Source organism: Protopterus annectens, chromosome 13.part0 (assembly GCF_019279795.1).
Source record: "Protopterus annectens isolate FY-2018-M chromosome 13.part0, PAN1.0, whole genome shotgun sequence".
Classification (NCBI taxonomy): domain Eukaryota; kingdom Metazoa; phylum Chordata; order Ceratodontiformes; family Protopteridae; genus Protopterus; species Protopterus annectens.
Window position 1 is genome coordinate 442,606,983 of NC_056747.1, and position 27,533 is coordinate 442,634,515.

Sequence of the window (27,533 nt, forward strand, 5' to 3'; positions counted from 1 at the left end):
GTCCAATGTAAGAGGCCCACCTTGCTCTACAGAAAATATCCTGGTTATAATGTTTTGAAGTATGAACTGATAACCAGATAAGCTACTTTCAGAATGAACAGAGTGCTGACCCTATTAAAAAAGCTTTGGCCGCTGCAGTGGCTCTTGAAAAATGTGACCTCACTTGTCATGGAATGAACAGCAGAAGGGGATGCAATGAGTCACCCATTTGGAAACTTTTTGCATAGAGACATGTCTGCCTTCTAAACATGTGCAGAAGACACAAACAATTGGTCTGTTTTCCTTTGTTATTTTTTGGAGAACCCTCTGAATGAGGGAATTTCCTTTTATTTTGGAGTGTAGTTTTCTGCCTTGTTCCACAAGGTAATATCTGATTTACTTATACATGTCCAGGGAGTGTACAATCTCTACCCTTTTTTATGAGGGACTGGGGGGAAACGTACCAGGCTCCAAGAAACCAATGGAAGACTTGTAAAAATTACATAAGTTATACCTCAATCACTACTTTAGGAATGGAAAAAGAATTACTGTAGCGTGACTTTGTCCTTGAAGAAGATGAGAAAAGGCTCTTTACAGGTCACCATGTAATTCTGAAATTCTCTTAGCAGAAGCGATGACCATTAAAAACAAAGTTTTTTCAGAAAACAGATACTTTAGAAAGTCAATAGCAGCTGGTTCAAAAGTGGGCAATGTTAACTTTTCCAGGAGGAAAAAAAATCAAAACAATCGAAATCTCATGGTAGTAAAAGCTAAAAAGAGACAATGTACAGGACTCCCTTGAAGAATTTCTTTATAGGTTATATGGAACAGAATAGATGTCGCTAAGGCAGGCATGCTGAAATGTCGAACATGTACTTTTAGTGAAGCACAAGACAATACCGATTTGGAAGGGTAAGGCATGTAGCTATGGCCCAAGGACATTAACAGACTGGATCAGGTCTTGGCCTTTCCTTTGGCACCAAAGGGGAAATTATTCAATTTTGCTAGCTATAATTTCCTTGTATTAGGTTATTAGGTTTCCTAGCCTCCCTTAAAGTAATAAAAACACAAGAAAATGACAGCGTTAGATTAAAGTATATTATATTTAAACAGTAAAATTACGATATGATTTAAGTTTTTAGTGAAGCATCAATATTATTGTCTTAGTCTATATTTTAGAACATCACCTGATATAACATTCTTAGAACAGCACTTTATATTTTTTTAATTTTATGGTATGTATTCTACTTTTTTCTATGTTATTTTATGAAATCAATAAAATTCACGAGAGATTTTACAGAATTATTTGAATGGCTCTTAATTGTCTTTAAATTTTGATTAGTGTGGTTCTATCATGTGTTTTAAATGATGTACTTATGGAACAGTCTTGCTGGGGAATTTGTTCTGATGAAGTTTATTTAAATTGAAAAATGAAATCGCTTAGCAATAAATTATACCTTATTTCCTGGGGACTCACATCTCCTCTGACATCTTCTTGTGTTTTTGATATTTTGGTCATGCCATTTTTTTTTTATGTGTAGACTCCCTTAAAATACACATTGTCGGAAAACTTGCCTGAAGAGTACAACAGCTACATAATCCACACTGTCAAACTTAAGTCTGTGTCAAGCTGTTAGTACCATCTCAATGTATTATGTTTTTGGTGAAGCATCAAAGGTTCTCCCCTTTACCACAGTCACTAGAAGGTAAAAACAGTGCTGCCTCAGCCAAAAAGGACCTATTAGTAGCATTTCTGGCTTGTCCTCCATTACCTTTTGTACTACCACGAGGAGAAGAGCGGAATAAAGGAAAGACATACAAAAACATATTTTCTCCGCTGATGGAGACGTCATCTGCTGTCCAAGCTGCTTGATGAGGTTTTCTTGTGGAAAAACAATTGTAGTTTGTTAGAGAAGCAAAAAGGCCTGTTTCTAGCACAACGGACCTGTGGTACATGTCCAGAAAAGGGCTCTCCAAAACATTCATCTGTGAAGGTCCACTTCTACTCAGATGATCCCTCAACATGGTGTCCTGAAATGGGATATAGGATGTCCTGACTATTGTGCCTGCCTCCTGGGCCAGGAGCTGTACTTCCACATCCAGTCTGCACAGAGGAGTAGAAATACATGCTTCTTTCCTTGTTGATGTATTGCATCACTGTGGCATTGTCTCAATATATGCAAAATTCCAGATTTCCCAACTTATTTCAGAGCCCTGATAACCAGAAGTACCATCAATTCCTACAAACCCTTGCACCCTTAGACCCCTGGAGCACGTTGCCATAATGCTATATCTGATGAGTCCATAGCTAGTATCTGGGTGCCTGGTTCCAACCTAATGATACTCCCAGGCTTATGTCCACTTGTGCTCACCATGATAGCTCTTTTTTTTAATGCAGAGTACGAGGGGAATGGAAGAATCCAGAAGATGTGCATGCTGACACCATCTGTTTCTTAGGTACCACTGAAGCTTTCGCATGTGTAGTATGGCTATCACTGTGGAGAAGACTGTATACCTCAGCTTTCTTAACAACTCCCTTGGCTAATTTCTCATAATTTTTTGGGTTTCTAGTACCATGATGGGCATGGACTCCATTCCTAAGTCAGGGTACGATTAGAATTCATTAAATTAGTATTGTTTCAGTCTTTGATGATAGCCATGAGTGCTCTTCTCAGCACCTAAAATGTTCCCAGACTTGTCTCCTTCTGTAATTCATATGGGGCTACTTAAATTAGTAATATATTTAAGTACAATTATAAATTCTTTATTAGTCATGATGCTCCAACTACAACTGGAATTGCCAGGGTATCTTTCTTCCACATTGCTCTTGTTTCTGTCTGCAAATCCTTATATTTTATGACTTTGTGTCTCTCTGTATGTAAGACAGTAATGCAACAGGTCTTTTTTTCCATGGACCACTATATCTGGTTTCTTGTATCTATTTCTTGAACTGGGGGCAATGGGTGATCCCTTGTGGTATACACTTCATCATTCGCTATAATGCTTTGTGATTCATGTTTCCAATGCTTCTAACCACTTCAATACTGTGGTGTTTGCACAATCGCCAGTGCAATAGTTTTGCCATATCACTGCACCTTTCAGTATATAGGCCTTAAGCCACAAGTGTATCACACACAGCAAGATGTGCAACTGCTTCCAGTTATTTTATTTTTAAAAGAACCAGCATTTGTCAGTTTCTCTCACCTTCTGAATGGCTTTTAGACATCAACATGTAGCAATACCCTATCTTGGCTCACTATTATTAACATTTCATGTTTTGGTTTCAGTTTACCTCTCCTTAACCATTCCTGCGTCAAATTTTTGTCAGCATGTGGTCGTTACAAGAAATCTCTGCACCTGTCACAATATTTACGGATTTTCAACACTTTTTTTCCATCTCATCTGAACTCTCTCCTTATAGTCTCACTTTTGTTTTCAGCACATTCAATTCTTCTGAAATTATTCAGCACTTCTGGCTTGCTTTCCATTTCTACTTGACACTGAAATGCTTCTGCTACACTAGGCTAAGATGCCATCTTAGACTTTTCCTTGTGTTTTAAAACTTTCACTTTGTTTGGATCTGGTGAGATACGTATGCAGTTCTATGACTGCAGATCTATACGTGTAATCAATTTCAAGGAGGCCCATACCTCCTTCAGAGACAGGAATATATAATCTTGGTATACACTTATTTTAACACAGATCATTTAACAACCATGGAGCATTTTTCTCATTTTCATCTACAACTGATGCAATAAAATTTGGAGACAACTGATCACCCCAAAACCGTAAATTAGAACAGGAAGGCCAAACTGATTTATAGCTTGGACTTTATTCTTGGATGTCAAAGCAGTTTTCTCTATCAGTTTTAGTCTTCAGAAATATTCCTTACTGGGCTTTACTCATATTTATTCATGTTTAATCACTGATCCTTCATCTATTCACAAGTATGTATACATTCCTTCCTCCTCAAGTTCCTTATCCTGTGCCAGGCTGGTATTTTCTTGATGCTGCAGCTTTCCTGTTTTAACTGTTGCTTTTATACATTTATCATGGCCAAATTCATTTTTAAGTAATAATTTCAGAAAGTTTTAACCATTTACAGTTGTGCTTTCTACTCCTCATCTGAAGAGCTGTGCATTTTTAAGTCATCCACAATGTTGTTTTCTGGGAGTCAAACTGTAACCATAGTTTAATCTCTTAGTAAACAGCTTAATGGGTTAAGGGAAGACAAAACAGCAGGGGTGACAAAGAATCACCTGGAACACCTCCCCTCTGAATTTTTATCCCTGGGATAATAATTTGCCCTTTCTCATTGCTCAAAAGCAAAGGTCTGTCACTGTTTCACGAACACTGTCATGTAATTGATCAACATAGCATGGATCTTACACATCTGTAAGTATTCCTTTTTTCATGAATATAGAATGCTGTCAAATGCTTTTTGCAATCTATTCATACCATACTTAAATTCTTCCCCTTTCCTACAATTCTCTCTTAAGGCTTTAGTTAGCAACAAATGATCATTTGTTCCATAGGACTTCCTTGTGCTACCCTTTTGTTCTACACTACCACAACTGAGTTTTCTCCTAAACGACTATAAACTCTGTCTACATCAATTCCAGTATATAGTTTGTATACTGTCAGAAGGCAGTTTAGTGGTTTATAGTTCTTAGGATGGCTTACGAGTTCAATCTTAAGGAAGAGTATTGTTTTTCCAGTTATTCACCAGGTTGTTGTCTCTTTAGGATGCACCTATAAGTGATTCCTACTGACGGCTAAATCTGTTGTGTAAAGAGGTTAATGCTTTTAGCCAGAAGTTAGATACAGTGTTTGGGCCAGGTGTTTTCCAGTTAGAAACTTTTCTTAATTCTGTCTCAATTTCTCTGGTTATTATTTCATCCCATTTCATATCCTCTACATTACAGGTCCTTACTCTTTCTTTTAATTCTTGTATCCTTTCAGCATCTGTATTATGTTCTACAGCGTCTTCATAAATAATTCTCCAAAATATGCCTATTTCTTCTTTTTTGGTGGGGTTTCTACTACTTTTGTCAGTTCTACAGAAAATCTTTTTAGATCATCCATGATGAATGCCTTACTTACTTATCTGCATACCTTCTAAGTTTTTCCTGCTGTGCTATTTTTAGTTTATTACTGGAAATAGTACATGATAAATCTTGTTCTTTTTTGATACTATGCATTGCTTTTACCACATCTATTTTTGTTGATCTTTTCTATATTCTAACAGTTATACGTTTTATCGTAATTGATTCATAGTTTTCTCTATTTGATGTATTTTTAATCTATGTTTTTGAGGTAGCACTTTATCCGTTATTAGTTTAGCTGCACAGTAATATATTCCATGTATTTCTGTTATATCACATACCTTCTTCTAATTGCAACAGTCTCCATACAGTCTCTTGCCACGACAGATCTTACAGCAGTTGTGTTACCCAAGTATCTTTGTTCTCCAGCCACTAGGAATATTCCTGAGATTTTTTTTTTCTTTTAAATAAAATGTACTCTGTATCCTTGGGTTAACATTTCATCACTGGAATGTCTGCTGTGATTTGCCCCATTGGTTTGTAAAGGGGTTCAGACAGCCTCTCACTTTTTGGTTGTTGGCATTGTCGTGGGGGGCTGGGAGGAGTTTGACTCAATGGATAGAGAGTTGGAGTGGGGGTCAGGAGAAAAAAAAACATCAAGCCATAGCTCTTCCACTCAGAATGTTACTCCTGGAAGCCTCCAGGCTTCCATTTGTGGTCTTATTTTTTTTGTGGTACTGTTCTGCTTGAGCGTTTTCCTCTGCTCTTCCTCTGGAAAAGGACCTGATTTTTACAGGGAGGTTCCTGATATAAACAGAGGCATGGTACTAAAACAAGAAGTTATGTACTCACCATAATGTTCGATGTATGTAGTCCATCTCGCCTCACATTCTTACCCGTGGGTTCGGAGCCAAATGTCGGCTCCGACTCGGCCAACCTTTTTAGCTTGAAGTCTTTCTATTGGCTGGGCTAAGATGGTATCCCATGCTGCAGTGCTCTCTATCCCCAGATAGAGTTTGCTGCGAGCCCCAGCACTCATTCTCCATACATAACAACACGTAAGGAAAGGAAGAACAAACCAAGAATGAAGGGAGCTCTAAAACCAGACCTAACCTTCAGATCCTCCAGGACGGGGGAAGGAGGGGGGGGTGAGTAAGAATGTGAGGCGAGATGGACTACATACATTGAATGTTAAGGGGAGTACATAACTTCTTGATGTTATGTAGTCCAATCTCACCTACATTCTTACCCGTGGGACAGCGTTCCCTAGCACCTAAATCCTGGGAGGCTCAGTGGAAAATACTCCTTAGCACTGTGGAACCAAAGGAAGACCTGCCCCTAGATACCACATCCAACTTGTAATGAGTAACAAAGGTGTGAGGAGATGCCCAAGTAGCCGCAGCACAAATATAATCCATAGACAATCTGGCCTGAAAGGCTGTAGATATAGATACAGACAGAGTAGAGTCAGCCTTCACCCGGAACGGTAAATCTTTACCCCCTGAGGAATAAATGAAAGAAATACAGATGGAAATCCACCTAGACAACGTGACTTTGGAGACAGGAGACCCAATTCTGTTTTCCGAAAAGGAAACAAACAACTGAAAAGATTTTCTGAGGTCTTTCGTTCTGTGCAAATAAAAACGTAATTGTCTATGCACATCCAATTGACAAAATTTGAATTCTGCCTTGTTTGAGAACTGGGGAAAGAACACTGGCAATTCAATAGATTGGTTAAGGTTACTGACTGACGCCACTTTGGGTAGAAAATAGGGGTTCGGTCTGAGAGAAACCCTGTCCTTATGAAAAATCAAATAAGAGGGTTTGCTTGATAAAGCTTGAAGCTCCGAAATGCGTCTGGCTGACATGATGGCTACTAAAAAGTCTTCCAAGTTAAGAATTTTAAATCGCAAATGGCTGCAGGCTCAAAGGGGGGTGAAGTGAGACCATGTAGAACAAAGTTTAAGTCCCAAGGCATAACAGTTTCCAATACTGGAGGACGAAGTAACAAAGTGCCCTTCAGGAAAGCCTTACAGAGTCTATGTGCCATGGGTTCGTCTGCAACATGAAAGGTAGAAATTACCGCCAATTTGACTTTAATGGTTGTGGCAGCTGAACCCTGGTTAAAGAGCATAAACAAGAACTCCAATACAGATGAAATTGGAGCCGTGTAAGGGTCAATCTTTTTGGTATGCGCCCATACTGAAAACCTCTTCCATTTGCTGAAATAAATCTTTCTGGTCGAGGGCTTATGAGAGGAAGATAAAATATGAACCACCTCCGGCGAAAAATGATGAAGCTTAACTAATGATGGAAGTGGAGTAGCCAGGCTGTCAACCGGAGGGTCTGAAGAGAGGGATGGAGCTGCCCTGACATATGCGTCAGTAAGTCTGGTTGTGGGTCCAGACTCCAAGGAGCATCCATGAGACAGGGATGGAGAAAGGGGAACCAAATTTGACGAGGCCAGTGTGGGGCAATCAGAATCATTCTGCTTCCCAAGGATTGTGCTTTCTGAATAACCTTTGACAGCAAGGGAACCAGAAGGAAGGCATATAGCAGACCGGAGGGACAATCGTGGACTAGAACGTCCCTGGGTGACCCCCCTGAGGGGGGATCAACGTGAAGTAGCTGCTGCATTTGGCATTGAGGGGGCTGGCTCTTGCCATGTGTCTTGGACTGTCCTGCCTAGATAATGCCCCCCCACCCCATCTGGGAGGCATCCGTGGTCACCGTGGCAATCGGGGACACAGGAACGAAGGGCTTTCCTGCATTCAGGTTGTCGGTGCGAAGCCACCAACTGAGATCCTGTTTGCACCTGTCTGTGAGTAGAATAGGGTGAGAAAGTGGAAGACGTTGAAGAGACCACTGGGCAAAGAGAAGCCACCGAAGGAGCCTCATATGTAACCTTGTCAGAGGGACTAACATAATCGTAGCAGCCATCGTCCCCAACAGTTGGAGGACCCATCTTGCCTTCGCTCTTCTCAGAGGGAGCAAGGCGTGAACTTGTTGTTGTAGGACTCTGATTCTCTCCTGTGGTAGAAACGCCTGCATGAGGACAGTGTCTAGTTCGGCGCCTATAAAAGTGACACGCTGTGAGGGCAACAAGGCAGATTTTTCTCAGTTCAATGTGATGTCCAACTGCTGACATAGGTTGATAGTAGCGTCCCTGGTCTGAAGTAGTAGATGCCTGGTGGTGGCAGTAAGGAGCCAGTCATCCAGAAACGGAAACACTTTGAATCCCTGACTTCTCAAGTGAGCAGTCACCACTGCCTTGTATTTGGCAAACACCCTGGGGGCTGTGGTGAGACCAAAGGGCAGGGCTCGAAACTGAAAATGACTGGCTCCCAGCCAGAAGCGTAGGTGATGTCTGGATGCCCTGTCCATCTTTATGTGGTGGTAAGCATTCTTGAAGTCGATGGGGCACATCCACACTTCTTTTCCCAACAATGGGAGAATAGACTGCAATGTGACCATTCGGAACTTGGACTTTTGCACATGGGTGTTCAATCGGCTGAGATCCAAAATGGGTCTCAGGTCCCCTGTCCTTTTCAGCGCCAAAAAGAATCTGGAGTAAATCCCTAATCCAATCTGGTCTGAGGGGACATGTTGGATGGCTCCTTTTTCTAGCAGCTTTGAAACTTGTGAAGCTGTGTAATCCCTTTGACTGGGTGGAACATCCGGGATTTTCTTGATTGGAGGGGAATTTGACGAGAAGGGAATGACATATCCTCCGGAAATTATTCGTAGAACCCATTGGTCCTGGATGATGATATCTTGCCAGGCCTCCGGGTATAACGAGATTCGACCCCCGACTGGCTCCAGGAATGCACAGTCGGGCCTCCCATCAGGAGTGGTGGTAGAGAGAACCACAAAAGAAATCGCGGTCTCCCAAGTTGCGGGGGCCTCCTCTGCCCCTAGGGCAGCGTTTCCCTGAATAACCACCCCCTCCCCTGCCTCTGGAGGGGGACTCACCTTGTGCACCAGGAAAAAAACTCTTAAACCACATTTTGCCACCTCTCTGGGCCTTGGGATAAGGCCTAGAGGAAAGGGAAAAAATGGACTCCTATGGCAGACAGAGTTTTTCCCTCCTGCTCGCACCTGGTGAGAGTGTCTTTCACCTTGGTTCTGAACAATGAGGAACCATCAAAAGGTGTGTCGGTGAATGAAGACTTGAAGACCTCTGCGAAATGACAAAGGCACATCCACACCCGCCTCCTAAGAGCAACTCCTGAACTTGCTGCCCTGCTCGCTCCTTCGGCTGCATACGAGATTAGCCTCATGGAGGAGTTTGCAATGGAACTGAGGGTAAACATCTGAGTGTTTGCCTTCTGGGCCACCGCCTCAGAAACGTTACCTATGAGAGTATCTCCAAGCTCTCTGGAGCCGTGTAAAGTGTGATAAATAATTCAGTGACCGTAAGGTAAAGGTCACTGAAGAAAAGGTACGCTTCCCATACTGGTCCATGGTCCTAGACTCCTAGTTAGGGGGATGGACGGTGGAAGAAGTCTCGGCTAATTCCTTCGGAGTGGCAGCTGCCACCACCATGGCATCCACAGGGACTCCCTTGGACAGAAATTCCTTATCAGGAGGAGCAGACAAAAATTTATTGGGTCTCCTGGGTACTGGTTCCACAGAGTCAGGGGTTTCCCCACACCCTTCGACAAACCAAATCCAGAAGCTCGTTGAAGGGTGGAGATACCCAGGAGGATGAGGGCTGAGCACCAAAGGCCTTCAGGAAGGCCGACTCCTCCTCCGATGGGGCTTTGGATGGTCAGTCACCTCTTTGTTTCAAAATCTCTAGGATGTCAGCGAAAGAAACATCCTCAGAGGATGACTTTGGGGAACCCTCCGATTCCTCGAGTTCGGTGTCTGATGTGAGAGACTCATCCTGGGAATCTATGTGCTTCCTCTTGCATGTCTTCTTTCTAGGTAGCTCCTCAGGCAAAAACTCTGAGGGGCCCTCAGAGATATGGGGACCATTTATGGGGGTACCCTGAGGCCTTGGGGTTCCGCTGTCTAGAGACAGATGGCGATCAGAGACCTGCAGTAGGGGACAGAATGACCGACCCGCATGATGCCGCTGACGACCTGGCCAGTGCACTCTGTATGGCCTCGAAGGCTGGTCCCCCCGAGTCCGAAGAACGACCAGCCACGACAGGAGTCAAACTTCCCCATGCCGAAGCACAGAGAGGGAGACTAGGAGCAGAGAGGTGTCCCAAAGCCTCTCCCTTGGGTCCGACCAAAGAATCCTGAGTCCTGAACCCCATGGACGACACCGACTGGGTCGGAGCTGACGTCGGCAACGATAGATCAGGAGGGGCTGTCGGAACTGACCTAGGGACATCACACAGAGCCGAGCACTCCAGCTCCGAAAGCTGAAGTGTGCTCGGAGGAGGAAGTATCGAAGCAAGTTGAAGGACTGGCTCCGGAGATGACTGGGTCAGAGCCGAGAACAATTTTGCCAAAACCGGTGACTGAAGGAGTCTCTGCCACACTCTTATCGATGTCCACATCTGATAAGGTCCTGGAGGATTTAGAGGATAGAGAAGGAGATTGAGACCTCCTCTCCAAAGGGGACCTGCGAGGAGGGGATACTGGCCTAACGCTAGGCGATCAGCTCAGAAAAAGTTCCAAGAAAATTGGAGCTGAAGCAGGTTCCATAACAACTGACACTACCTGTGGCCCTGAGGACAATGGAGCCGAGGATGTCGAAGCATACTTTGCTATTTTCTCCGGTGGCTCCGAGGAGACTGATGGAGCCGGAGATCTCTTTTGATTTAGAGGATTTAGCCTTAGAGCTGGAGGCACTCTCCAGACCCTCCTCAAAGGAGGGTTTCAGAAGTCCCTTCAAAATCAATTTATTCTTCCTTTCCTGAAGAACTTGCGGACTAAAGGCATGACAGAAGCTGCACGACTCGTGGAGATAAATAGCTCCCAGACAATATACACAGGCAGAGTGTCCATCGGTAATGGACATTTTATAACTGCACCTAGAGCACTTCTTGAAGCCCGAGGGCTTGTGCTCATTAGTATCTTTGGACATAGTTAACCAACAATAATAAAGCACCAAGACAATCAACACTGAATAAAAGGACCAACGGTCAAACAGTCACAAGGCGGGAAAAACCTGCAACAAACAAATACCACAAGCTCTCTAAGTTAAACGATCCTTAGACACAAACACAAGGGAAGAAGAACTAATACCTCTAATTTAAACGGTTTTTAGTCCCGGTAAACTTTAATGACACAAGGAAAGCAAGGGGACAGACTAGGTCCTCTAACTGAAAACGGGCCTAGCCCGTTGGAAACAGCTAGTGGGATACCACAGACAAAACGATCCAAAACACAATTTTTTGACAAGACAAGAACACACAATCGCTATTAAAATAGCTTTTTGTTTGCAACAAATTTCTCTGATAAGGAAGAAAAAAGGTACTTGGCCACAGTCAAGAGTGAGACCATGTCCGAGCTACACGAGCAGGAAACGAGATCTGGGGATAGACAGCAATGCAGCATGGGATACCATCTTAGCCTAGCCAATAGAAAGACTTAGTGCTAAAAAAGATGGCCGAGTCAGAGCCGACATTTGGCTCCAAACCCACGGGTAAGAATGTAGGCGAGATTGGACTACATAACATCAGCTGTTCAATGGCCTTTTCCTCCAGCTTTTTACAAACACCTGTTCTGTAAGGGGGGAAAAAAAAAACTCCTACTCGAGGGCAGCATTGAGGTAGTCTTCAGCCAGGCATGGCTCCTTACCTTGACCCCAGAAGCTGCCACATTACAAGATGCATCAACAACATCAAAACCACATCTGACAGGGTACCCTGCAACTTGCAAAGAAAGGCTGCATACTTTCAGCACTGAATCTATCAGGGCTTTTGTCCATTATCTCCCTAGTCTAACCCTTTAACTAAGACAAGTGGGCCACCTAGCTACAAGTTCTTAGTCTTGAGTTAATTTCATTAAATCCTGACAGGCATCCTGAGAAACAGGAAAGTGATAAAGAACCATTCAGCTCATACTGGAAGCAAAGTACTGGATTGTCTGTTGGATACCTCAAGCACAGGTTTGGACTGACTGCCTTAGAAGTTCCTATACATGGTCAAGTGTTAACCTCAATTTTAGAGTCCAGAACACCCTCATGCACCCAGTAATACCACACACACCCTTGGAAATCAAGAAATCAGAACCAGATGCCAGCGGAAAGACATCCAGACTACTCAAAGTCTAGAGCATTTCAGTCTGGGGGGAACATGTTGCCGCCCATGTGAATGGCGGCCTCCTGTGGGTAGTGGCAGAGATCTCTGGCCAATCAGTAGACATCCAAGGTCTGGGGTTGCAAAAGCCCCTCACTAGAGCTAACACCCTTGGATCTAGGCAGATGTTTCAGAATCTCAACTGGATATAATATTCCTCCTTTACAGCTTTAGCACAGGAGTAGTTGTCTCATTTATTTATTTTTTACTAAGCATTAGTAGTAGACTTACCTGATGCCACACTAGCCACTGTCAAGGCACTCATCCTTCTCTACTTCAGAAAATCCAGGGGAGTCTTAGCTCAGTGCTTAAAGGCTTTCTGGATGAAGCAAGAACAGTCAGGACCATTACAGACACCATGATTTGGCCCCAAACAGAATAAGCACTGTATGAGGACATTTTATGAGAGATCTGCTTACTGCATGAAATGTACCTATAAACTTTAGCATATATACTCAACTTCCCATAAACTACCAAAGACATAGTCAAAAAGAAAAGATTTCTCCAATGTGATACTTATCTGAAAATTTCTGAAGCCAGACTGAACTGATGGACTGATGAAGGCTAGCTCAATATTATGTCAATCAACACTCATACTACAGCAAGACAGAAATAAAAAGCAACTTCATGCTTCTTAAGACAGAATTGGCGAACTTCATGACACCCATGGAGATGGACAATACAGTTACGACTGCTGAATCCTACACAGATGCACTCTAAGCACTTACACAAGTGCATGGATTGTGCTATCCAAACAGAACCAAGATGCTAGCCTCCAAAAAAAGGAAGCCAATCTGGTGGTCCCCTGCCATAAACAAACTCTACAACAGAAAGAAGAAACTGTTGCAAAAGAGAGTAAAATCCTATGAATGGAGTTCCCTGGTCAGCCTCAGTAAGAAACTGAAAGATCCTCCAAAGCTAGCTATGAAAACAAAATCACCACTGATTCTAGGGACAACCACAAAGCATTCTATAGCTATGTCAAGAATCTCAATGGCAACACCCAGGTCTGCTCCGAGTTACAGCACAACGGCATGGAAATTACAGAACCAACTGATACTGCCAACATCCTGGCAGATAGGTTCAGTGCTAACTTTACCCCCTCTCTCCCCCTAAAGGGCCCATATCTATACAGGAAGAATGCAGAGTCCCTGTAATCAAAACAACACAAGTAAAAGCTGAACTCTCTAAAGCCAAAAACACAGCATCCATGGGATCGGACAACAGCCCAGGCTGCGTTTTACACAAACTTCAGAACGAACTGGCTCCCAACCTAAGAACCATGTTCAATCATAGTCTCACATCAGGCTTTGTGCCCACTGAAAGGAGCACAGCAACAGTTATCCCACTCCAAAAAGGGGGAGCCACCACTGATCCCAGGTACTATCGCCCTATTAGCCTGACAAGCCTGGTGTGTAAGGCCATGGAACGTATCATCATGGAACTCATAAACAAAGACATTGGTAACCTCCAAACCCGGGACCCCACCCAGTTCGGGTTTGTGAAAGGCAGATCATGGCTCCTGAACCTGATTGACGTCTTTGAGGCAGTCACCAAAGCTGTAGATGAGGGTAAGGTGGTTCACACAGCCTATCGACCTCGCCAAGGCTTTCGACACTATCCCCCATTCTGGAATTATAGCTAAACTCACTAAACTAGGTATAAATCCCTACGTCACACGATGGGTTGCTAATTGGCTCACTGACAGAACCCACACTGTAAAAAGTTGCAGACTCCAAATCTGACTTCAAACCAGTGACAAGTGGAGTACCACAGGGCTCAGTTCTGGGACCTCTCCTGTTTGGTATCTACTTCTCAAAAGTACAGGCTAACACAGAAGGCCTTTGGCTAATGAAGTTTGCAGATGACTACAAACTAGGAGCCATAGCTGAGTCCCCAAATGATGTGGACATCCTACAGAAGGGCCTTACTGAGACAGATGACTGGTGTCAGAGTCATGGCCTCAAGCTCAATGCCAAAAAGTGCATGGTCATCCCCTTTGGTTAAAAACTCTGTACCCATGAACTACCACATAGGTGGCAGTCTACTTAACGCCAAATGTGGGATAAGAGACCTGGGGACCCAGGTGGACAGTAGCCTCTCCTTTGATAATCACATTGCCACAGTAGTCAGGAAATCCTTCTACGTGGCACACATCACAAAAGTGGTAACTTCTGGTAATTATTTTCTACACCCAGGTATCCAAGGTTATTGTAAGCCAGACTGAATGGTGCAGAGAAAATCTTCCCCTAACTGCCTTCAGAGGTAAGCAATCAGGCCTCCATTCAGGAACGTTGATAGGGTTGTCCAGAAACGAAATCTCGGGAGCTCTGGTTATGTGGACCCCTCTGTCATGGGTGGGGGTGGGGCGGTCTTCCAGAAGAGTTCCTCCCTCTGACCCGGGGTGGGGGGGGGGTACGTGTTTCGAAAAGGCCATTGGGTGTTTTTGAACCACATTATCCACTCCTCTGATTCCTGGAGTAAGGTTATTGTGGAGCGGAAAAATGAACGCCCACAGCAGAAATGGTCTTTCTGTCTTTTTCACACCTGGCTAGTGTGTCTCTGACTTTCAGGCCAAACAAGGAAGTACCATTACCAGGAGTGCTGATAAAGAAGACTTAAAGGGTTCCGTGAAATCACATGAAGAGTTCCCCCCTCTGCGCAGGGGGGGGGGGATACTCACCACGTGTGTCCCGAAAAGTCCTTTGGGTGTTTTTGAACCACATTTTTCCACTCCTCTGATTCCTTGAGTAAGATTGTTATGGAGAGGAAAAACAAATACCCACAGCAAAAAGGGGCTTTCTGTCTTTTTCACACCTGACTAGTGTGTCTCCCGACTTTCAGGCCAAACAAGGAAGTACCATTAACAGGACTGCTAATAATGAAGACTTAAAGGGTTCTGCGAAATCGCACAACCACATCCAGGTGTGATGCTTAATGGCAACGCCTTTATCCGCTGCTGTAGACATCCCTTCAGCTGTATGAGCAATAAGCTACATGGATGAATTTAAGCTAGACTCCAGGGTGGCAAGCTGAGAGGCACCCTTATCTCAAACCTCGTCAGACACTGCTCCTGCAAGGGTGTGTGAAAGCACAGTTATCAGATCCCTTTGGTGCCTAGTAACGTGCGTCAAGAAGTTCAAGGACTGAATAGCGAGGGTCGCTGAAGCAAAGACCAGCTTCCCAAACCTGTCCATCGTCCGAGATCCTTGGTTAGGAGGACAGACAATTGAACTCTCCTTGGTGAGTTCCTTTCTGGTGGCCACCGCCACCACTTTGGCATCCACTGCTAGACCCTTAGACCAATGGGGCTGATCATCTGGGGCTGAAAGAATCTTATCCGGTCTCCTGGGAATAAGCTCTATGGAGTCAGGAACTTTCAATGCTTACTGAATGATCGACTTAACTAGGTTGTCAGTGGGTGGATAACCCAAGAAGTAGAAGTGCGGGCACAAAATGCTTGCAAAAGCAGAGACGCCTCAGAGGATGGGTTTGAGGGCTTACGATCACTCCTCTGTGGCAGTAGCCCTTTTAAAATACTATGACATTTTTCTCATATTCCTGCTTTTTAGCATACCTGCCCATGCTGAGGTACATACCCCTCTATACTTGCACTTTTTCTTTGTCTGGCTGCCTCACCACAACTGCAGATTTCCCTCTAACTGCAGGTGCTTCTCCAAGTACAAGCATAATTAAGAATGACCTGTGACCAGAGAAGTGAGTCTTCACCTTGCCAAAAGATAATGAAGTTTGGGTCTCATTGTGCAGTGAGCATTACTTGTGGATGGCGATTCACGATCATGAAAAGCATGTTTCTGAACCTCCGGGTAGATGCATGTATATGCATAAATCACACAATGGAATATGCAAAATAGGTCCACAGATAAATACTATGCTAGCAGTCTGCAGACCACTACAAGCCTAGCCAAAAACCCATGTTCAAAGTTTGCCTCCATCCTCAAGGAGAGAAATAAAAGGCAGAATGGGGAGGAATTTGAGGCTACCCATCCAGTTATCAAGGTTTACCGTTGACGGTAGCAAGGGTGCTACACAACTTGAAATGTACTGAAAATCTGTTTCAGGGGCAATGGATATGTTTGAATAGGAATCTGTCACACCTGTATATCTTCATTATCTTCTGACGAAGGTTTAGTTCTTTTAACTGGGTATTTGAGGTATCATTCATTCTGTGAAGGAAGAAGAGGTCAAAGAGAGTTGAATCTTTCACATCTCGAAAGGCAAGACACAGATCTTTATGAAGCAGTCAGTAAGAGACTGTATGAACTTGTGTTTACTTTTTTTCTTGCTCCCCTGCGTAATCTGCTTTGTGAAACTTAGTCAGCTGTTGACGCCTGTTAAGATTCCTAGCCAGAAAAATAAAACCATACTCTGCCTGTAAACAAATGAAGACTAATATACTTGCTGACGGCAATGAATAGCTTGTTTATGTAGCACTTGTACAGCTATCTGACTGTATCAGTGCAGATAGTAATAACTATTTAAATACACTCTAAGAATTCATAAACATTACTCTCAATCTTGCATAACTCTGATCATAAACAGTGCAAAACAATCAGATGACAAACATTCTGTTGTTGTGAACTGATTGTGTTTGGTAAATATAAATAAAAGTATTTACTGCTGTAAGCCTACACCTATGCAATTAAGTTTCTAAGATCACTTAGCAACTGCACAATAAATATATTAAACATATTGCTATACAAGACACTACGACTGCATGCATGGCGAAATGGCAAAATGCACATCAGCACAAGGTCTTTTCAGGCTTGTTGGCTGTTGGTGAAGCACCCTCCAAGAGGAAAAAACGCTGAGAGAAGAAGGGAGCCACTTTTGAGATTTTAAGTATTTTTTCTCTGTTTATTTGCTAAGTTTTTCTGCATAGCTGCCTAGCTTGAGCATTTTCTGGCTTGTTAAACTTGATTTCTGTATTAGTAGCTGTATTTAGAGCACAACCAAAAGCTGTTTGCTGAATTTCCTGTTTGCACTTAATTTTAAATCGTTTTTTTCTTAAGACTTGCATATTTTCTGTCCTTGACCTAGCACTCTTGTGTGGGGTCATTTACTGCACTGTTATAACTTGATATTACTTGTGAACCTCTGCTATCTCTGTAAAAAACAAAAACAAAAAAAACATCTTGCTTTTTCCCACTTTTCTGAGAGTTAAAAAAATTCAGTTACAGGCTTGCTGTTCCTGAACTGTTTGAAAGTTTCTGTGAGGCCATTTTTGCTTGGGCTGAAGGAGGGTCTCTCTGTTGATCAGTGGCAGTGACTAACATTGAGCAGCTTCCCTGCCCCCCGTAGAGGTGGTTACTGACTTGAAACTGTAGTTTTATTGGCCACTAGGGGTCATTTCCATAACTCCTTCATCTTCCTCTCTTAAAACCTAGTTGCCTCGTGGTTTGGGCGTCTTTTAAGGCTTGTTGGCTGTTGGTGAAGCACCCTCCAAGAGGAAAAAACGCTGAGAGAAGAAGGGAGCCACTTCTGAGATTTTAAGTATTTTTCTCTGTTTATTTGCTAAGTTTTTCTGCATAGCTGCCTAGCTTGAGCATTTTCTGGCTTGTTAAACTTGATTTCTGTATTAGTAGCTGTATTTAGAGCACAACCAAAAGCTGTTTGCTGAATTTCCTGTTTGCACTTAATTTTAAATCGTTTCTTTCTTAAAACTTGCATATTTTCTGTCCTTGACCTAGCACTCTTGTGTGGGGTCATTTACTGCACTGTTATAACTTGATATTACTTGTGAACCTCTGCTATCTCTGTAAAAAACAAAAAAAAAAAAAATCTTGCTTTTTCCCACTTTTCTGAGAGTTAAAAAAAGTTCAGTTACAGGCTTGCTGATCCTGAACTGTTTGAAAGTTTCTGTGAGGCCATTTTTGCTTGGGCTGGAGGAGGGTCTCTCTGTTGATCAGTGGCAGTGACTAACATTGAGCAGCTTCCCTGCCCCCGTAGAGGTGGTTACTGACTTGAAACTGTAGTTTTATTTTCCCTTTTGGGTCTATTCCTGCTTCTTTCCAGCCCCTGCTATCAAGCACGCTTTAACGTGCTTTAGCCTTGATTTAGCGGAGTTGCCACTAGAGCAGCATCGGGCAGCGCCGGTTAAACAAGGTTAAACTCTTTGTGGCTCCAGAAAGTCTGTTCTTCAATTTTCCCTTAGAACTGCTCTGTTAGGAACCTAAACAGTTTACACCTTCACTAAAAGTGCAGCACTTGTTCCAAATAGCTTTTTCTTCTCAAAAGCTCAGCACTTGTCTTATAAGCATATCCCTTGTCTTATAAGCATTCTCTTTGCAGGTCAAGCACTCCTATATTATACAAATCTCTCACTAGCAAAACCCCCCAGAAGTGCCCACTTCCTGCTAAGCCCACTACTTTTCTGTCTCATACCAACTCATAATTCTTTCTAGCATGTCGAAGGGTCAGATGCTGGCGTCCTCTCCTGCCCAGTTGGTGAATCTGGGAATTCTGAGACAATGTTACAATTGCCTCATGTACACGGACAACCCTCTCCTCCTCCCACGTAACACTAACACTTGTGAGAGATGCAGCTATTTAGCCAGACTGGAGGCTGAGCTCTCTCAACTCAGGACTGGCAAGACCAGGCAAGAGGAGAAGGCAACTACACACACCACAATACCAGTCTCACATAACTCAACCACACCACTGAATCAAACACATAAACACACTAAGTCATACTCGGAGGCTCTGAGTAAAAATTTACCTAAACAGCAGAGGCCTCCAAAGCAGACACCCAAGCAACTGCAAACTCAATACACCACACAAACAACACATAAAAAAAAAAAATCAGTGTGCAAAGCAGTCACTGCCCTTAAGGCCAAATACAACACCAAACATACTTGTCATAGGTGACTCCATAGTCAGACACACTGACGTCCCGCTCACCAGACTGAGTAAGGAGAAGGTCACAGTAAGCTGCCTGTCGGGCGCTAGAATCCGCCACATAACACAAGCACTCAGGTCTCTCAACAGCAGGTACAAGTACGACACAGCCATTGTCCACGCTGGTGCCAACGACCTGAGGCGTACCTCCTTGGACTACATGAAAAGAGACATTGAGGAGCTCTCTGATTATGTAGCCCAGGCAGGTATGACCCTGACCTTGAGCAGTATCCTACCTTCACCTAGAATGATGCCACAATACAGTGATAAGATGATCAGCTTTAATAATTGGCTTAAATTCTGGTGTCATTCAAAGGGATCAATGTCTGTCTGCCTGGGATGACATGCTGGACAAGCCACACTGCTTCGCAAGGGCGGCTTGCACCTGTCACCCTAGGCTTCCGGATACTGGCAAAGGCTCTTGCCACCCCCATAGTGCCTTTTTTAGGCAAGGCTCAAATTCTAAACCTACCACCCTAGAACACAAAAAAGTAAAAAAACTAAGGGTAATGCTGCTCAATGCCAGAAGTCTCAATCTCAAGATGCACGCACTCGAGGCCTTTCTCAGTATGGAGAACATCGATGTCTGTGCTGTGACAGAAACCTGGTTCAAGGCTCCTGAGAGCACCCCAGCACTAGCAGGTTTCACCTCATATCATGCGTTCCCGCCCCAAAATCCGGACAACACCAAGAAAGGAGGGGGGGTGTCCATATTCATAAAGAACACCCACACCTCAAGGTTGGTGGCAACGCACGATGCATCGGAGACCATCCAGGTGAAATTAACCATAGGCAAGACTGCTCTGCAATTTGTAGCATGTTACAGGCCACCCTCTCAAACTCAGGAACCTCACATGGCCTTCCTGAAAACAATGGAGGGGATAAATGTATCTCCAAACACCATCATACTAGGTGACTTCAACTACCCTAATATAGACTGGGAACACTACTCAAGCCCAAACACTCTAGCCCAAAGGTTCCTGGAGTTCATAAACTCAAATGCCATGGAACAACTAGTCACCATCCCCACAAGAGGAGAAAACATACTTGATCTCATCATCACGAACATGGGATCACAATGTTCAACACCGGAAGTATACCCCTCACTGGTGAGATCAGATCATAAACTAATCTCGCTGGAGGTCCTCATCCCGCCCCCACCTGAAATAAAAAGACCACAGTGAAAAACTTCTCAAAAGCCGACTTCACACTTCTAAAACTAGTGTGGTCTCCTTTAAGGCCCCTGAGCCAGTGGTAAACATTACTCAAACCGCTGAATCACTTACAAATGCCTTCTACCAGCACCTACAGGACTGCATGGATCAGGCAATCCCAAACAAAACTAAGACTCTTTGTACCAAAGGCAAGCGTCCAGTCTGGTGGACCCCAGCCATAAACAAGCTCTACAACAAAAGGAGGAAGCTACTACAAGATAGAGCAAAATCCTTGAAAGGTAAGACACCTTTGATCATTATAAGTAAAAACTAAGAGCTCTCATAAAATCATCCAAGGCAAATTTTGAGAGAAAAATCGCCAAGGACTCAAAAGACAATCATAAGGCCTTCTTTAGCTATGTTAGAAACCTAGGAGGAAACTCCCAGATATGCTCAGAATTAGTTCAAAATGATGTGAAGATTACTGAACCTACACACATTGCCAACATACTGGCTGACAGGTTCAGTGCAAACTTCTCCCCTCCCCAAAAGGAGAGATATCTATACCAGAGGATTGTAGCCCCCAAACATCTCCAATGCCCAGGTGAGAACTGCTCTCTCCAAAGCAAAAACACAGCATCCATGGGACCGGATGGTGTCCCCGGCTGTGTGCTCCACGAACTCAATGAGGAATTAAACCCGCAGTTAGGACAGCTGTTTAATCTTAGCCTCACCTCAGGATACGTTCCCAAGGAGTGGCGACGACTGTGGTCCCACTTCACAAGGGCGGTGCCTCCACCGACCCTGGAAATTACCGTCCCATTAGCTTGACAAGCCTTATCTGCAAAGCCATGGAGAGGATCATAATGGAACTCATAAATAAAGATATAGGGAACTTGCAGACTTTGGATCCAACCCAGTTTGGCTTTGTCAAAGGCAGATCATGCCTTTTAAACTTGGTTGACTTTTTCGAGACAGTCACCAAGGCCATTGATGAGGGAAAGGCAGTCCATACAGCCTACCTTGACCTGGCAAAGGCCTTCGACACAATACCCCACTCAGGTATCATCGAAAAACTCATCAGCTTGAATGTAAACCCATACATCACAAGATGGGTTGCAAACTGGCTAAGTGACAGAACCCACAGGGTCAGAGTTGCTGGAGCCATGTCAGACTCAAAGTCTGTCACAAGTGGTGTCCCACAGGGCTCAGTCCTGGGTCCACTCTTGTTCGGCATCTACTTTTCTGAAGTACAAGCAAACACAGGTGGGTTATGGCTGACAAAGTTTGCAGATGACTGCAAACTGGGCGCCATAGTCGAAAACACATCTGACACAGATATCCTTCAGAAGGGCCTCACAGAAACGGATAACTGGTGCCAGAGCCATGGCCTAAAGTTAAATGCCAAGAAATGCATAGTCATACCCTTCGGGAAAAACAAGGTTACCCCTAGCTACCATATAGGTGGCAATCCACTGAGCACAGAAGAAGTCATCAGGGATCTGGGGACCCAGGTTGACAGTAGCCTTTTGTTTGACACTCATGTTGCTAAAGTGGTTAGGAAAACCTTCTTCATTGCCCACCTGATCATGAATGGATTCACATCTAGATCAAGGGAGGTCATCGTCCCCCTGTACTCATCACTCATTAGACCTATGCTTGAGTACAATGCCCCATTCGGAATGTATCTGACCCGACACCTGCAGCAGCTGGAAAGGCCCCAAAAGTTCCTCACCAAAAGGATAAAGGGTCTCAAAAATATGTCTTATGCTGCCCGACTGAAAGAACTCCAGCTCTATTCAGTCTCATACCACTTGCTCAGGGGTGACCTGTGCCTGACATATAAGGCCATGTCAAACCCTGATTTGATGAATATGCTTCACCTCAAAAAATCTAGATCCCTCAGAACCACAAGGGAGGGAGACTTAAACCTTGACACGGTTATTAATAGAACGTGCTGGAGGGACAGATTCATCACCCAGGGACTCCCTATGCTGTGGAACAAAATCCCGGTACATGTGAGGCAGAGCACCTCGCTGGCCTTGTTCAATAGGAATCTTGACCAATGGATGGGGGATCGCAGATATACCCCAGGGATTACTTCAGTGTCACTGCTTGACAGAGACACAGCAAAATAATAGGCATAGTTTTATTCAAACTAAAGGGGTGGCGAAAGCCAAATAACTATGGGCTAGGCTTATAAATGCCCTTGGGCAGATAGCCTAGTATGAACCTATGTATCCGAGATTAACTTTGAAATGGCACTGTGAAAGACATGGATTCTAAATGCACGAAAAGTATATACTAAACATACTTACTCTTGCCTTTCATGAAAGCCAGCAATGATATCGGAAGTTATTAAATGATCTAGAGAGTCAGACATCATGTAGAACCTCTTCAAATGAAATTAAATGAAGCTTACCATTAAATCCATCTCCCAACAGTGAAATATTACTTATGATAGCTTTCTATGCAGTCCTACAGTGAGGAATCCAGACAATAATGATCAGACAATCTTCAGACCCAAGAAAGCAGACTGCGGCTAAACAGATTTTCATGTTCTCATTAATTCTATTATCCACTATTATTTCACTCATTAACAGGCTGTGCTAACTTGCCTGAAGACCCTTCTCAGTCAAGACTCAGGTCTCATTGCAACAGATTAAAACATCAAAGTTTGTGGACTGAACTGTATCAGGATAATTCCAACCAATGCTCAGTTCCTCCCTAAATGACCGTGGTGCTGGCCACCTTTCACCAGACACCAGTCCCAAAGCAGGAAGGTGACATTTGGCAGGACTGCCATCTGGCGGATGCTGAGACATATAAATGGTCATGTATGACTGGTCTCCACGTTCCTCCCCTCTCGTCACTGCTCTCAAGTAAGTTATATATGCTCAAAAACAGTAAAACAGCATATCGCACACATGCTTCATCCTCCAATATACAACTAGTAGCAGCCCTATGCTATTCCCAACCTGACGCCTACAAAAGGGAGAGGAAGCACCATCACCACTGAAAAAACACACCAGTGAAGGAGACAAACATTCCAATAAAGCCAGGAAAGTTAGAGCTGCAGTCCTTGAATACTGGACCTCTCTTCAGCAAAAGAAGCAGGGATAAAGAAGGGGTTGTATTACAACAAAACCAGAAATGTTTGGCAGCAGTTCTTTCTGGATTCACAGAATGTAATTTCAATTATTTAAACTTACTGAATAATAATTTCGGTAAATCTTCAGGTGAAACTCTGACACTAGAGTGTTTTGCAGGGACATACCTCCAATATGGAGGGGTCAGCCTCCACACTCCTTTACTTAAATGTACTGAACTACATGGCCTCACACCTATGGGGAAAAGAAAGAAAAATCCTATAGGGAGAAAAAGTGTACTCATGTACAGACAGACTGCACTACAGTAAATAGTTAAATTAATTGGGGACTGATCACTTCACGGAACCATCACGGGGGGACTACATATGACAAGAGTTTGTTTTTTTTCATGAAAATGTTATGTCTCATGTTTTACCCAGTATATTCTTGCGGACTCCTTTACCAACACAACTACAGGGAACAAATTAAAACTTCAACTTAGTTTCTATGATCAGAAGTTATAAAAGCTTGCAAAAGTAAGTTCTGTGCACTTAACAGATGAATTATCACAATTAGACTGCTAGAAAACCAGCAACTTTGTCTTGTCATGGAAAAAAATGCAACAAGCAATAGACTGACTTTATAAGGAAGTGATCTCAAACTAATTCTGCAATGCATTACATAACTTTTACATATTCTATAAACCAAAACAAAGATATTATGAAATAAATACTTACCTTTATTTTGGTCCAGAAACTCTTCTGTAAAAATCGGGACATCAAAGATAGGCAATACATCATTTACTATTTCAGCACTCTAAGCAAAACAAAAGGTTAAAATCTGAATGGCAATGCAATACTTGCCATAATAATGACATCAAGAACACTTGACAACTTCACTATACCCCCCCTTAACTCCCACAGAACAAACACCAGCTCAGTACTGACATCCTTACTATTAAGTGCCAGAGTCTCATGCATTGATAAGTATTTTTATTTATTTATTTATCCTTTGTTGACCGGGTTAGTACCACTAGGCTAGCAGGTTCTTTTCACAGAGGACCCAAGATGGTATTTATACTATTAGGTGAAATTTGGCCATGGCATCAAGGAACTTCCCCTACTATTTTCGATAGGTGCTGTAAGATACTTTACAATCCAAGCAGATGTGGGCCTCGTTTAACATCTCATCCGAAGGGCAGCACACTCAGGAGTGTAGAACCTCCTTTGTGCTGCACTGCAGTGTCAGTAACTGATCTACCTGGTGTGGAAATAGAACCCACAGCCTTCTACCCCAAAGGTGTGTGTGCTGCCTGTTGCTCCACTGACTCTGTAATGTTTTCTACTAACTTATCAAGAAACCAGGTAAGAAAAGTAGAGACAAGTCACAGAGTCTGCAAACCATTATAAGATGCAAACTGTCTCTACAAAAGGGTCAAGAGTACACAAATGTACAAATAGCATGATGTAATGATGGGCAGATAGGTAATTCTACTTCTTCAGTTTTCTGTTCCAAAGTTTTTGCTTGTCTGCACTTTTATTTTCCTTCTCAGCACTGATCGTTTTCCCTTTAAACATTGCTAAAAGTAGTCTTTTACAGCAAAAAAAGGTACATGAAACACGAACTAACATAAATAAAGAATGAAACTTTGAGAGCATGGAGTAAAAGCAGGCTAAGGGCCATATGATGACCATGTAACATAAAGACTTATATCAAGTGCAGCTCAAATGAAAGTCCCCATCAAAAATAAATAAATGTCAAATGTTACCAACCATCTACTTATGCAGGGCCAACAGAAAAAAAAATGGTGGTGTCACTATTCTCTACAAAAAACACTTATGTCTCTTCCCCCACATCCTGCCAACTTTCTCGAATGAGAAAATCCTACTAACTACACAAAGTAAATACTTGCCATAAAATCACAATGAACTACTTATATGTACCCCCAGGTAGCAATATTAAAACACTGGAAAATATGCCCTACTGGGCCTCCTCAAAAATCCTTCATGAAACCAAAATATTCGGTAATGTTAATATAGTTCGACAAACCAGGCAGTCTGAAAATCCAACCAGTAATATACATCTGTATAAGTTCATCCAACTTACAACCACACTAACTAGATATAACAAAGCCACAGCCAGACAATCAACCTCAATTGTATCCCAACATTCTCTCTAAATAAAATATCAATCCATGGTTCTCTGTCAGGCAGCCTAAGAAATCACTTACCAATCTACACTGCAAGGTACCAAAGCAACAGCCCCAAAACACATAATTACAGCCTGGTATGAAACCTCACTACTTTTCATGAAGACACCTTTATTAACACATTACATCTCCTTAAATGGAAGTCACTGAAGAGTCTCCCCCATAGATGATGATGTTTCTGAGATAAAATCTCCCTTGCTGTTCTAAATTCACTAGCACCTCTCAGAACACAAAGAGTCAAATCCAACCCTGTTCCATGGCGAACCTTAAAAACTGAAACAACTTACAAAACAGAGAGAGACAAAGCATGGATGGTCTGAACAAAAAATGTGCCTACTTTACTAGGAGATGGACAACTAAGAAACCTAACAAAATAACAAAGTGAAAAAAAAAACTATTACTCAGACATAAAAGCATACACATTAAATGTAAAACTGTTCTGGGCCTCAGTTAATAAATTGTTAAATGTAGGACAAGTTACACAACCAACACCAAACATGCAGAAACAAAAGGATATCATAGCCGTCCAATTCAATACCCGCTTTATACAGACAGTGCAGCCATTAATGAAGCAGGCGACAACTCCCCACTCAATCATATAACCTCATTCAAAGTTACTTCTCCCACCCAGTCTCTACAGAAGTCATAAAAAATAGCTCAAAAAATTAATGTCACCTACAACTATCCTTGACAATCTGCATGGTGAACACCTTAAAATAGCAACTGAAGCTAGTGCATATCCATTTTCAATTCTTATAAAACCAATCCATATCTTCAAATAAAGTTTGTTTGCCACAGAATAAAAAAATCATTCATTATTCCACTGCACAAGGATGGAAGCGATACAGATCTTTCAAACTATGTTAACTGCCATTTTTTCTCTCCATCATTAATATTACAAAAATGTATTTTGGTATGATATTGCTGCCAGACTCAGCAAATGAGTACCAAGACACTGAAACCATTTCATATGTGCACAAAGTCAGCATTAATTTTGGCACCTCTAACAAAAATAATGGCATCATCTTAGGTTTATCCGGTTTTCTATCCCTTATCTCATTCCTTAGGTCACATCTGAGTTACCAGATTAAAAATAAAGGACCAAAAAATCAGTATAACCGCATGCCAAGGGTTAAGAAAACAGGGAAACACCAACAGCATAAGGTAGATGAGAAAACTATGGTTCTAGTACAAGAGACACTATCACAGATAAGTTGAGTTCTTAATACTGTTTCTCCACTTTCTTCAGGGTTATCTCCTGAAATACAGCTGTACTGTAGGACATTGTCAAAGTAGTCTTTTCCCAACAAGGATGAAGAGGAGCAACCAAAAACAAAAGGAGAGGGGAAAGAAAAGTTAAAACTTTACAGAAAGCCTGGAAAATCTTGCTACCAAATCACAGCTACAGAAATATTCTCCATTTTATAAGAATGCTGTTGGGAGTCTCAGCCTTTGCAGAATGAGTTTTACTAGAAGAGAAAACCATGCAGTTCTTTTTTATTCATGTAGTAAAGTCTTATTTCAAAATCTTCCATCCTGCTCTACCTTTGGCAACTGGCAAAGATATTAAATGCCTTCATTTCCTCCCAGTAATGTCCAAGTTAGGAAAACTGCACAATTAAAAAGCCTTGCATTCCATTTTCAAAACAGGGCAAAATACAAGTCAATAAAAATCAGCATGACATAAGATTCATTATGAATGCAACTTCTGGAAAGAACTATGGGATAATATCCCAAGTTACTTTGTGGTGTCGTTTTCTCCTACAGAGGACCAGCTGATTTTATTGTCTGAGTTTTCTGTTTGGTTCCTAATTTCCAAAAAAACCCAATCTTTATAGAAGGTAGCAAAGGTCTCTTCTAGTGAAAGTATCTGTAATTAT

The 27,533-nt window shown here is 42.7% G+C and overlaps 1 protein-coding gene across 3 annotated transcripts in view; it reads right to left on the bottom strand.

Annotated features, from left to right (window-relative positions):
• The window catches only part of HMG20B (high mobility group 20B), a 197,150-nt gene that overhangs the window by 60,618 nt on the left and 108,999 nt on the right, over positions 1 to 27,533 (bottom strand). For all 3 annotated transcript variants that reach the window (XM_044054088.1, XM_044054089.1, XM_044054090.1), the window contains exon 8: positions 24,182 to 24,260. In XM_044054088.1, the coding sequence (XP_043910023.1) occupies positions 24,182 to 24,260 (79 nt within the window). The remainder of the gene's footprint in view (positions 1 to 24,181; positions 24,261 to 27,533) is intronic.